Source organism: Meriones unguiculatus, chromosome 10 (assembly GCF_030254825.1).
Source record: "Meriones unguiculatus strain TT.TT164.6M chromosome 10, Bangor_MerUng_6.1, whole genome shotgun sequence".
In the NCBI taxonomy this organism is placed as follows: domain Eukaryota; kingdom Metazoa; phylum Chordata; class Mammalia; order Rodentia; family Muridae; genus Meriones; species Meriones unguiculatus.
This window is the reverse complement of record NC_083358.1, coordinates 97,782,740-97,796,195: the sequence shown is the minus strand read 5'-3', so window position 1 is coordinate 97,796,195 and position 13,456 is coordinate 97,782,740. Positions and strand designations below refer to the sequence as shown.

The window sequence follows — 13,456 nt, the reverse complement described above, 5'->3', positions numbered from 1 at the left end:
AGGGTGTATGATATTGGTCAGCTAAAACCTCTCTCCTGCTAGGAGTGTGGTTTTCCTGAGATGCAAAACATCTTCATGTGGACTTTGAGAAGGGTTAAATAGAAGCCCACAGGCAATGAGATAATGTTTTTTGCTTCTCTACGCTTTTGTATTGCTCCTCTTTTCAATGTTACATCCCTCACTGGTCTTCTCAGAGAGAATCGCTCCAGAGAACTTCTCTGGCTGCTTTGACAGAGTCTTTCATCTTTGGTAAGCTTTTGCCACTTGGACAGAGTCTAGCTGTTTCTCTGCATTTGCTGATGTGTGTTGGGGCTGCTGCTTAGGTGTTTGACGAGACTGCTGGTTTCCTGAGGACTGAATTTGGCAATCTCCCAAAGAACCCATGAGCCTAAATAGTAGGAATTAGATAAAAGAGGTCTACAGCTCCTTCCCTTACTAATCTCCTACCTAAGTTTGGGGCATGGGAAGGGAGGTGGAGGAATTTAAGAACCTTAAGTTTGAAAAATCCAAGCCTATAAACCTAAACTCACTCAGTCCTCTCAACAGAGTAAGAACTGGGTACTGGCATTTCTCCCTTTGCAGATGGAAGAGACCAGGACATGGAATATTTGCTCATTGTCACACAGTGTCCTTGGTAGTGTCTATGGGAGTGAGAAAGATAATGGAGCAAAGATGTGTCAAACCATGACACAGTTGTAATGAAATGACCCTCAGATCTACCCATACCAGAAGCCAAGTGGGGGCCTTTATACTTCTACATGGACTAGGCCTCCTTGGAGAAGGGGTCAGGTAGCTCTTTTACTAGAGGAAGTAACTGGAGAAAAACTTCAAGATGCTCATGGTAGCAAGAGAGCAATGGCAGTGCTGGAGGGGAGCGTGGCCATGTACCCACCAACCAGCGTACCCTGTGCAGCACCTAGTAGCTGGCATAAGAAGTCAGATACCCTAACACGTAAGTGTTTAAAACAACAGACATTACCTCACAGTTTCTATTAGTCAAGAATCTGGGGATTTCTTTTGTGGATGCCTCTAACTCAAACTTGTTGATGAAAAACATGCTGACACTCATAACATGTTGATGAAAAACATGCTGACATATATTGTAACATGATGTGACACGTGTTACAACAACCAAAAGGAAGTCATTAAGGACAGTTGCAGCAGGTGACAATAAACAAAACAAAAATATTGCACTTCCAGAGAGAGTGCTGGCTCAATTCTGATTACAGTGCCAATGCAAAACACAGCTACCAAAGGGAATACAGGGTAGATTATTCTTGGCCAAATATGAATTCCCATTGTTTAGGAACTCTGATTCAGGCTACCTCCTATCTGATAGGAGCTGTTATACCTAAAGTTAAAAAAATCAAGACTGTTCTATGTCCTAAGGAAGTAAAGGTAGCAGATGAAGGAAGCAGGCCTCCTAACCAACCAAAAGTCTTAGTGTGCCAGAGGGTTTCCAGAACTTTCCAGGCCTCATGGTAGTGTGTGTAGCATCTAGACTCTGAGTTCACCAAGTCACTCTTACAAATTAGAGTTTGTGTGGCTGATAGGAAAGGTTAGGACCCATACTATGGGTTGCATGCCCACATTTACAATGCAGAAGGAAGTCAGGATTGTGGTGTGACGGGAAATACAGCCAGCTCTAACACATTGACCAAGAAGAATCTGTTATAGCTTAACATTTCCCCTATCAGAACAGCATAGTAATCCAAATGATTGATTAAATCCAGCTAAATTCTTTTCTGTTTGTGTTTTTTTTTTTCTTTCTTTCTTTTTGTTTTTGTGCGGGGGGCGGGGGGCAGGCGGGTGTAGAGAAAAAAAAGTTTATTATTTTGGTTCTAGGAGATTGCGCCTAAAATAGAGGCATTCTAGGAGGCTGAAGAGATGGCTCAGTGATTAAGAACAATTGATGAGGACCTGGGTTCCATTCCCAGCACCCACGTGGTGGCTCACAACTGCCTGTAACCCCAGTTCCAGTGGATCCAACACCTGTGCTTCCTTTAAGGGCACGCTGCAGGCACATGGTGCACAGACATCTATGCAGGCAAGCATCCATACACATGAGATTAAAAAGCAAATCTTCTGGTCAGGTGGAGGCAGCACATTTGTTTAATCCCAGCACTTGGGAGGCAGAAGCAGGCAGATCGCTGTGAGTTTGGGCCAGCCTGGTCTACTGAGCTAGTTCCAGGACAGACAGGCCTACACAAAGAAACCTTGTCTGGAAAAACCAGGGGCGGGGGGAATAGCTTTTAAAAATAAGATCTAAATGTGTAAGTGCTTAAATATGTTATAAAAGACTTGGTAGAACTGTTGGGGGACTTTTGAATTAAGTTACTTGTGGCTTTTAATTGCTTAAGGAGTTGAAGATACACCCACCTGGACATGTCCTTAGAAGAGACTGGCACAAGTTACAGGTAAGATATACAAATCTTGAAGTTTTAGGGATGCTGAGATGCAGCCAACAGGATCCTTTCCACTTGTATGTGCTGTCTTTTTAAATTGACGACATAATCTGGCTCTAGTTCTCGTTCTTTTAGTTGGTTACCTACTGGGAGCTCATTGTGGAAAGCCTCTGTAACTATTTTTAAATTGCTGTTATTATTTTAAAGGTTATTTATTTATGTATTTTATGTATGAGTGCTCTGTGTATATATATATATGCATATATGTATATATAAGTATATATATATATATATATGCATGCCAGAAGAGGACATCGGATCCCATTATAGTTGCTTTATCAGCCACCTTATGGTTGATGAGAATCAAACTCAGTACTTTCAACTGCTGAGTCATTTCTCCATCCCGTAGGTATTATTTTAAAACTCTCTTCTAATATAGTGAAATGTTTCCCACTGGGCCATGGTCCAGTCTTTTGTCCTATTGTCCTTTCTATTTCTTTGATAAGCACTATGACCAAAAGCAACTTCAGGCAGAAAAGGGTTTATTTCATCCTACACTTACAGGTTACAACCAGGGAGGTCAGGGCAGGTACTGAAACAGAAACCACAGAGGAATTCTGCTTACTGGCTGGCTCTCTGGCTTCTGCTATGCTAGTTTTCTTATACTACCTGCCTCGGGATGGTACCATCCACAGTGGGCTGGGCCCTCCTACATCCATTAACAATCGAGAAAATATCCCATAGTCCTAGCCACAGACCATAATGATCCATGCAATTTCTTCATTTGATGTTCCCTCCTCCAGGAGTTTGCTAGCTCATGTCAAGTTGACAATAAAAACTAACCAGTATACCCATTAATTATTTTACAAGGAAACAATTGATGTTTTCCAAAAGAAGTAAATATTAAATTTAGAATTAATTGGAATTCTTTTTGGATGAGTGCTTTAATTAATTTTAGCAACCGATTTTTTCTTTTCTTTCATCCTTCTATTATTTTTTTTTAAATCCTTACCATAGTTCTCCCTCCCTTGTCTCCTCCCAGTCTCTCCCCACAGCCCATCCACTCCTGTTCCATCTGTTCAGAAAAGAGCAGGCCTCCCATGGACGTCAAGCATAGCATATCAAGGGCAACTGATTTTTATGTTGCCATACGTTCACTTAACTACCAAACCAGAGGACTGAAGATCATTGTAGACACAGTGGCAATGTTGCACAGTAGCCCAAATTTTACAAGAAAAAAACTTAAACATTTTCCCAGTAAGATAAGTTCCATACTTACGTAATTTAGCAGAAATGCCCCAAGTAGGAACAATTATTTCTAACAAATTTTTCATACTTGTCAGGCTCTGGCCTTCTCTCAAGGGAAAATTTCAACCCATGAGAACACACACACACACATACATGCATGCACGCGCACACACACACACACACACACACACACACACACACGTGCGTGCGCGCACACAGACACACTTATATCCTTATGCCAGAGGAATCTGGGCTAAAATCTAATTGCGAGGTTTTAATGGCCCATTCAATAAGGGCATAAAACACAAGATCTCTGTTTTTTTGTGCAAGTTTTTTTTTTTTTTTTTTTTGTAAATGTAAAGGCTTATTGCTATAAGTAGAAAATTAAGTTTTAGTTTTATATCTGTGTTTACTTTTGATCTTAGGGGGTTTTTTAATGCTAACTTTAAAAAATAATTTTTTTCTGTTGATATGTCTTTGTGAATATATGCCATGAGTATTCAGATGCCCAAAGAGGCCACAAGAAGGCACTGGGTCCCGTGGAGCTGGAGTTGCAGAAAGTTCTGAGCTACTCAACATGTGCTGGGAAACAAATTTGGGTTCTCTAGAAGAACAAGAAGTACTCTTAACCACCGAGTCATCTCTCCAACCACAATAATTTTAATAACCCTTAATTATAATGAAGTTAATATTTTACATATCTTAAGTTTTATCTTTCACAAACTTTCTTATGACATACTTTAACGTTTTAGTTTTGTCTAAATCTTTCCTTTTCCATTTTGGAACCCTTAACTCTAGGACAAAATCTTATTATTACCTACAAAGTCTTTCCTCATCTAGAAGCATTTTTTTTTCTTTAAACCTTTTTTTAAAACCAAAATAATATCCTACACCTATAACTTTCTATATCACTTTTCATTATCTTATTTTTCCTTAAAAATCTCTGAATTTATAAAAAATATTTTCTTAGGACAATAAAATAACTTTATGTTTTAATAAAACCCCTGAAGGCTCTATTTGAAATATATAAGATGTGGGTATTTTATCTTAAATATCGAATGATGTTGACACAGGCAAATAAGTTATCAGCTCTCGAACACTTTTTTTTTTTTTAACTAACAAATTTTAATTAACTAATCCTACTCTCTTAACTAGTGATTTATGGAAGAGGGCTCAGCTCATGGGTGGTGCCATGCTTGGGCTAGTGGTCCAGGATTCTATAAGAAATCCATAATGAGCAAGCCAGTAAGCAGCACCCCTACATGGCTTCTGTTTCAGTTCCTGCCTCCAAGTTCTTGCCTTGTTTGAGTCCCTGCCCTGACTTCCCTCAGGTGATGGACTATTGCCCTGAAGTGTGAGCGAAATAAACCCTTTATTCCCCAACTTGCTTTTGGTCATGTTGTTTCACTACAGCAATAGTATCCTTAACTAAGACAGGTGATTTGCCTACATGTATTCCTGAGCACCATGTGTGTGCCTGGTACCCACAGAGGCCAGAGGAAGAATGCCTGATACCCTGGAACTGGTTACAGGGTATTGAGTGAGTGCTGGGCTCTCTGGAAGAGCAGCCACTGCTCTTAATCAATGAATCATCTCTCTAGTCCTTCCAGGACTGAACCATAAAAAGGCTACAACATTTTTCTTTTTTAAAAATTACATTTATTTATGTAACGAGTGCATGTGTTCATGCATATGCACACATATTATGGTGTACATGTAGAGGTCAGAGGACAACCTAGAAGAGTCAGTTCTTGTCTTCTACCATGAGGGTCATCAGGCTCGGTTGAGCCTTTACTGGCTGTGTAACTCAGCAGCCCCACAACTTTCTTCTTTGATCAGTGTTCTTCCCTAGGATCATTAGAGCAGAGAGAAGGAATGGAAGAGCCAAGATGAGATGAGACGCAACAAGATGAGAATAATTTTGATTCCTCAGAATTCATTTTTAGTTCAGATACAGTCTCTAAAATATCTAAGTTAATTTGCTATTCTTTAACAGCTCTCTTTAAAACATTTGATACAGTCCAAATTCATCTTTGTTCATTTGTATTGTTTTTGTGAGAGAAGGTCACTACATGTAGTCTTTGATGCCCTGGAACACAAAGCAATCCTCCTCTTGTCTCTGCCTCTCAAAATTCTTCGAAAATCAGAAATTTTATCTTTTTCTTAGATGCTACTTAAATAGGCTAACTTTTCATAGTATTCAATTCTATTGCCCAGGATTTCTAGTTTAGTTTCTAGTTTAGCAAGTGTGTGTGGGCACATGCGCACACATACACACATGTAGGTGCGCACATATACACTCTCTGATAATGTTCCCCATTTAAAAAAATTACAAGCTAAATTATCACAATTTCCAGAAATAAAACCATCTGGAAAACCAAATGGCAATTTTTCTTCAAGCAGTTTTTTCTTCCTTGAATTTTGGTTTCCTATTTTAATGTTTTAAATTTTTTTTCCTGAAAATTGCAGCCTTCTGTGTTAGCTAAGATTTGTGTTTTGGATCCGATTTATTACTGCTTATGTAACTCCTGTAGGTGCCAGTGCAAGGTTGGTTTCTCCCACTGCACTTTGGGTTTATCCCGTACAGTTCTGGGAATATGAAAGCCCAGGGCACTGGGTAAGCAACTCTTCCTCGCGCAGGAAATAAGGCTTCTCTCATGTAAGTATAGCATATGTTGTTTTGGGTTTCCCTATAAGGCCACTGCATGTCCTGAGGAGTTCGCCCTGACACCTTCACCTTACATGTACCTATCATCATTGTCATCATCATCATCTTTTTTGTTTGTTTGTTTCAAGACAAATTTTCTCTGTGTAGCCTTGGATGTCCTGAATTCACTTTGCAGTCCAGGCTGGCCTTGAACTCACATCAATCCGACTGCTTCTGTCTCCCTGAGTGCTGGGATTAACGGTGTGCACCACCATGCCTGGTTCATCATCATTATCATCATCACCTTTATGATCCCTGATTTGGGATTTCTAAACTAAAAGACTCATTTTCAATAAATATGAAAGGATGTACAAAAACCATGCAGTTAGATATTGTAGGTGCAACATGAGAAAAGCCAAAAGCCAAAAGCCAAAAGCCAAAAAAAAAAAAAAAAAAAAAAAGGCAATGCTATCAAAAAACTGCCCTGCCCAAAATATACTGATGTAAACAAATGTTCTGAGGCATATACCGGTTGTCAACAACCAGCCCTGAGAGGCATTCACATGACGAGGTAACAGGGATGCTTGGGTATACACTCTGGTGACTGTGAATGTATTTTGGAGCTCCACATTGGGTGCCCAAACTATCAATACAGAACACAGGTATCATATTAAAGGGAGTAGGGAACAATATCATAGGTACAAAGCAGCATATAAGAAAGGCCAGGAGGAACCCAAAAGACTAGGGGTTAAGTCCTAGCACCCCCTTATCAAATACATGTTCATTTGCGAGAGGCACTAATTCTAAAAATTTAATGCCTTTGAAAACTTGTTTCAGATGCAGAGCGGTGGTGGCGCACACCTTTAATCCCAGTACTTGGGAGGTTTGAGGCCAGGCTGGTCTACAAAATGAGTTCCAGGATGGCCAGAGCTACACAGAGAAACCCTGTCTCAAAACAACAACAGTTTGTCTCAGTAGGCCTGGGTTGTGGTAGTTCATTTCCTTTCCTTTTCATGGCACTGAGACTCAAACACAGGATCTTGTGCACTCTAGGCAACCACTCTACTACCAAGCTGCACCTAAGGCCTTGGCTCCGGTTGCTCACTCTGTCACCTGGTTCACTGTCATGTAAACAGCTGCTACCACATTCTCCCACTGCTATTGGACTGCGCCATTTCAGCATGCCTTCCCCACAGGATGGACTGAAACCTCTCTGAAACTGTGAGTCAAAATACAGCTCTCCTCTCTGAAGTTGTTTGTCATGTATTTTACTCATGCTGATACAATAATAAATCACAAACTTTCTCAGTCTCTGTGAAGTCGTGGGTTCAATTCCCAGCACCACAAAAACAAAACAACAGCTCCTAGCACACTCTCAAGGGCTAAGGACAGTACATTTAAAAAGTTGTGTTTATGCGCACGCCGTCAAGGTCAGAGGACAGCTTGCAGAGTTGGCTCTCTCCTTCCATTCATGTGGGTTGCTGTGATCAGAATCATGTCCCCTGACCCTCTGAGTGACCTCACTGTCCCTAGGTAGTACACGTTAAAATACTTTGTGTATATGGGTATGTACTTGACTATAGTCCATGTATCATGTGTGTGTGGGAGCTTGTGAGAGTCAAAAGAGCCACTAAGTCCCCTGGAACTGAAGTTACAGGCAGTTGTGAGTGAGCATGTAGGTGCTGGGAACCAAATCCAGGTCTTCAAGAGCAATCCATGCTCTTAACCACTGAGCCATCTCTCCAGGCCCTAAGAAATACATTTTATGGACAATGGAGGGAAGGCTTATTCATGGACTAAGATGGTGAGTTTCCAGATGGACTGCAATTTTCCAGAAATAGGATTTGCTCCCCTCTTCTGTTCCTTATATGTGGTTTTTAGATGTCTCACAGCATCAGATGTATGATGGGAGTGGTCAAAATCACAGTGCTAATAATATGGAAATGCCATGATAACAAAGCAAAGCACAGGAAGAGCTTGTCTGTTGAGCACATTGGTCTATGGCAAAGTTTTGTTTTGTTTTCATTAAGCAGTCACATGACGCCCTGATGTAATGTGCTCTGCTGTTGCTTTGGTTAGATTGTGCTATCGTGACTGTCTCATGTCACAGTGGTGTTCTCAACCTTCCTAATGCTGGGATCCTTTAACACAGTTCCTCATGTTATGGACCCCCAACTATAAAACTATTTTCCTATAACTGTAATTTTGCTACTGGTATTAACTGTGATGTAAATATCTGTGTTTTCTGATAGTCTTAGGTGACCCCTGTGAGAAGGGTTGTCCAACCTTGGGGTTGAGAATTGCTGCTCCAGAGCCTTCCACCCTTCAGATTTAAAGGTTGTAGGTCAGACATGTGGCCCTCAGGACTTCTTTCTGCTGACATTAAGGCAGCTGACTTTGCTTGCTTTGAGGGTAGAACTCTCTGGTTGTCTCCTCTAGAACAGCCGGAAGCATACATGGAGGTTTTCAAGTTTGGATGAACTTAAAAACTTGGCAGAATCATTGTTTTAGTGTGGAAATGCTCCGCCTCCAAAGGCACCAACTTTACAAGGTGTGCTGGTTAGTTTTCTGTCAATCTGATACAGACTAGAGTCATCTGGGAAGAGAGTGTATCAGTTGGGAAAAGGTCTACGTCAGACTGGCCTGTGGGCCAGTCTCTGCAGCATTTTCTTGTTTAATGACTGGTGTGGGAAGGCCCAGCCCCTTGGTGGGTGGTCCTGAGCTGGAGAAACCAGGCTGAGCAAGCTATGAGCAACAAGTCAGTAAGCAGTAATCCTCCATGGTCCCAGCTTCAGCTCCTGCAGGGACTTCTGATAGACTGTGATCAGGATATATAATATAAACTAAGTACACCCTTTCTTCCCCAAGTTACTTTTTGGTCATCTTGTTTATCATAACAATAGAAAGCAAACTAGTATACAAGGTTAAAAATACAGAGACCAAAAACTAGAGGTAAAATAATGGCTTTTGTAATAGAACTCTAGCAATTATTCACTGATGGTCACAGCATGAAAAAGTCATGGTTAGAAACAGGGTTTTGTTTGAGGTGAATGTTCTGCTACTTGATTCCAATTGACACATTGCCTACACTAACCCTTATCCTGGAATTGGGCAAGAAACATCCTTGAGCCTTGGGCCAGGCTCAAGGAAAAGAATGTAATGTAATGTAAACCAGGCTACTCTCTGGTTTACATTAGGATTTTTCTTAAGGTGGGGTTTTCAGAGAGGATGATATGAAGGGAAGAAAGCCCCGTCCAGCTATCAGCCTGAGGTATTCCTTCTTTGGTGCTTTGTGTTCTTGGTCTGATGATCACTTGCTATTTGCCTTTCTGCTATGATTCAAAAACTTTAGAAATTTGCTGAGTGTACATGGAGGTCAGTTAATAACTAGGGGAGTTGGTTCCCTCCTTCTACCTTGTGGGTTCCAGGAACTCAGGTCATCAGGCTTGGTGGCAAGTGTCGTTATCAGATGAACCATTCTGCTGGCCATGGCAAACGGGTCTCTTTTGATAAAGAACAGTTTAACAGGAGACTGCAGACATTTACCTGAGGCCTTGTGAAGGAAGCTTCATAGAGTTGGAGAAGGCTATTTTTGTGTGTTTGTTTTTCCAGAGAACTGGTTGTAATAGCAAATAAAATTCCATCCCTCAGTACTTGGGAAAAATGGTTTGATCTCCTGGGGTCATTCTCATGGCATGAGTTCCTTTACATAACTGGTCTCTGATAAAACTCAAGTCTGTCACAATATTAGTAAGCCAGACCATAGATTTGGATTAGAAATGATTTTTTTTTCTTTTATTTGGCTGGCTAGGGGCACTGTAGGGTTAGGGTGGGTAAGCTTTGATGGGAAGAATCTCTCTAAAGACACATCCTTTATGTTTGCAGGTATTTCAAGTAAAAAGAGCCAGATTCCCAGATGTGGGTGTTGGTGGCAAACCCAGCAACTGGCCAGACTTTGGCCCCTAAAGCTTATGTGATGTTTATGTTTATGTTCTTGGTTTATGTTCTAGCTTATGTTTACTTTTCTCTCCATTCTGTGATAAAATACCAGGCAGAAGCAACCTAAGGGAGGAAGGACTGATTTTTCACTCATGGCTTCAGTCCAACACCAATGGCAGAGTGTCGGAACACATGTCAACAGGAATACATGGTGGAGCCTGCTACCTCAGCAGACATGAACTGGAGACAGATTACCTTGACAGCTTATCTACAGTGCTGACAGCAGTTGGAGCTCATGCCCCAAAGGTTCCACAACTTCCCAACACAGTGCCACCAGCTGGAGACCAAGTGTTCAGACACACAGACCTATGGAGAAAACCCAGACTGTAACAGGTGAGGAGGATGAAAGTTTTATTTCATCATCTGTGTGTTAGGGAGAATTGGGAATAACATGATTTGGAAAAGAGGTTAGTTCAAGGTGAAGTGGGCTAGCATGACTTGCAATAGAAGAGCCAGTTAAGCAAAACTGTTAACAAGTAAACCTCCAAGAGGGACTTCCAGGCATAAGTCATATTTAACCATATTAAATATTTAATCATATTACATCTTATTTAATCATATTACTTATCTGATAATTGGCTTTTATTGCCCCCTTTGAAGAGAAGCTTTCTCTAGGGTTGCAGGTCAGAGTAGCCTGCCATCTTTGTTTCCTGTGAACACTTAAGAAAGAATCACAATAGTGGGAGCAACAGGGCTGGGATACCCTTCCACTTATAACAGAACTGATCAGAGGGTGAGCCTTCAAGCTGTTTTGTTTTTTATCTATTTTTTATATACGAGTGCATATATTCCTGCACGCCAGAAGAGGCATCAGATCCAATTATAGATGGTTATGAGCCATTATGTAATTGCTGGGAATTGAACTCAGGACCTTTGGAAAAATAGTCAGTGCTCTTAACTACTGAGCAACCTCACCTAGATATTTCAAGTTTTTAATAGGGCCGTTTCTCCCAGCACTACCAAAGTAGAGTCCTTATGTCTCTGGAGCTGGTAAGATTTTCATAAAAACAACTCTAAAGCATTTCATAAGGACTAAATTTTAAGGAATCAGGAGCTTTTCATATGCAGAAAAAGAATGTGGGTTTCAGTGAGGCCTGAATTCTCCGAAATAACTGGGCCAGGGTTTTTTAAGTCTATGATTTTTGATATGTCTAACATTCTTGATATGTTATCACATATTACACAAAGGTGATTGGTGATCCTCAGTACAGAAGACATCTGTTGGGTTATTTTGCTGTAAAAGGCTATTACTACTTTGTAGGGGAAAAAAAATCTCTTTAAATGTCTGGTAGGAGACAGGTGCAGTGGCTCATGCCTGTAATCCCAGCACTCTGAGAGGCAGAGGCAGGTGGATTTCTGTAAATTGGGAGGCCTGCCTGGTCTACATTAGTCCAGAACAGCCAAGGCTACACAGAGAAACCCTGTCTCAAAAAAAAAAAAAAAAAAAAAAAGTCAGGTAGGATGACACATGCCTGTAGTTCCAGCAATTGGGAGGCCAAGGCAGAAGGACAATGAAGCCCTCAGAGTCTTCTTTTGCCTTTTCAATTCATGTAGGGGAAGCTTTGGTCCATACCACAAGGTGTCAGTAACTAGGAGGTAAGTACAGCTTTGTGTTGGTGGCATGTAGGCGTAGTCCATCTGCCAATCCTTACCCAGAGAGGCACCTATTTGGACTGGAGTCAAGTCCTCCCACAATATTATTGGGTTGGTAAATGAAATAGGTTGTCATTTGAATAATTCAAGAAAGTCCCTTGCCAAATAGGACACTCATGGCATCCCTCCCCAAGCAAGAGTAATAATCTTTTTTAAAAATATTTTTGTCTGTTTGCATCTATCTATGTACACGTGTGTGCAGATGCCTGAAGATCCCCAAGCTAAAATTACAGGCTGTTTTGAGCTTGTTTTTGTGTGCTTGTTGTGTCTGTCACTTTTTAAAAAATTTTTAATGAGAGAAACAAAAATATACCTAAAAGTGAAGCTTCTGGAATAACCATTTGTTCTTCCCTGTCTTGTATCGTTCCTCAACTTTGACCTTGGCCTCCTGCCTGGCCTTACATTTCATAGCTGGGTCTCTAAAAATATCCTTATTGACAACAGTTTTGTCCAAGGGGATGTCCACAGAGTACCTTGTGGGCATGAGGCGATTGTAGTTATAAACTTTCACAAAGGACTTGATCTTTGATCTCTTGGCGATTTTCTTCTTGCCCATGGCAGCTGTGACTTTTCGGGGACAGCGGTCAATTCCAGCCACCAGGACATGGCTGTAAGGGCAGTCTGAGGTGCCATCATCAATATTCTTCACGATGATGGCTTTGCATCCAGAGTAGCGTTCAGCCAGGACCAGCACCACTTTCCCGGGTTTCATGAACTTGCCCATTTCGACAGCAGGCAGCCGGCACCCAGCAGAAAGGCGTGTCAGTCACTTTTTATAAAGCTTCTACTGTTACTAAACCATTCTTACTCTAACAGCTCATCTCTTAGATCATGTTTGTTGTTTCCACACGAGTGAGCTAATCCATTTTCCTGGGCAGGTCTGAGGGCAGATTTAAGATCTGACAGATTATAACTGGGAGTTAGGCCTCAAGAGAACCTGACATCTGGTTAGGCATCCTTCCGTTAGTCACTGCTGGTCTTTTACTTCTAAGATCCTTTGTATTTGATGAAGGGTCTGAACCTGGAGAGGCTGTCCCAGTCAACTTAGAGCCTTTTCAACTAGAAGTGGAGGGATGCTACAGCCTGGAGGCAGCTAGAACAAATGCCTAGTTGCTTTGAGAAACAAGCCACAGTCCATTGTGGTTTTGGGGGTCAGTATCTGAAAGTAATCCATTGCCTCTTAGCAACTAAGGTGAATGATGTTTTACATTAGGGAGGCTCAGCAGATAAGGTCTGCAGGCTCACAGATGGAGAGCAGCTGGTCTCAGGATGAATTGTATCTTATTACTATCTCTGATTTAGATGAGCATGTGGATTTGGATTTTGGAACTGGTGCTCCAAAAAAAAAAAAAAAAAAAAAAAAAAAAGACTTTTGGAGCTATTAGATTATTTTTTAGATTAAAAACAACAAAACCAACCCATAAATCTTGGAGGCTTGGGCAGAATGCTGTGGCCTGAATGTACTCTCTCCAATTGATTGGTTGAAACTGATTCAACAATGGGA

At 41.1% G+C, this 13,456-nt stretch overlaps 1 protein-coding gene across 1 annotated transcript; it reads right to left on the bottom strand.

The window, feature by feature from the left end:
* Positions 1-5,247: 5,247 nt before the first annotated feature.
* LOC132656934 (large ribosomal subunit protein eL27-like) lies at positions 5,248-13,272 on the bottom strand. Its single transcript, XM_060392909.1, has 2 exons — positions 10,495-13,272; positions 5,248-5,501 (listed from the first exon to the last, which is right to left on the bottom strand). The coding sequence occupies exon 1, from the start codon at positions 12,674-12,676 to the stop codon at positions 12,266-12,268; it is 411 nt and encodes a 136-aa protein (XP_060248892.1). The 5' UTR covers positions 12,677-13,272; the 3' UTR covers positions 5,248-5,501; positions 10,495-12,265.
* Positions 13,273-13,456: the final 184 nt, after the last annotated feature.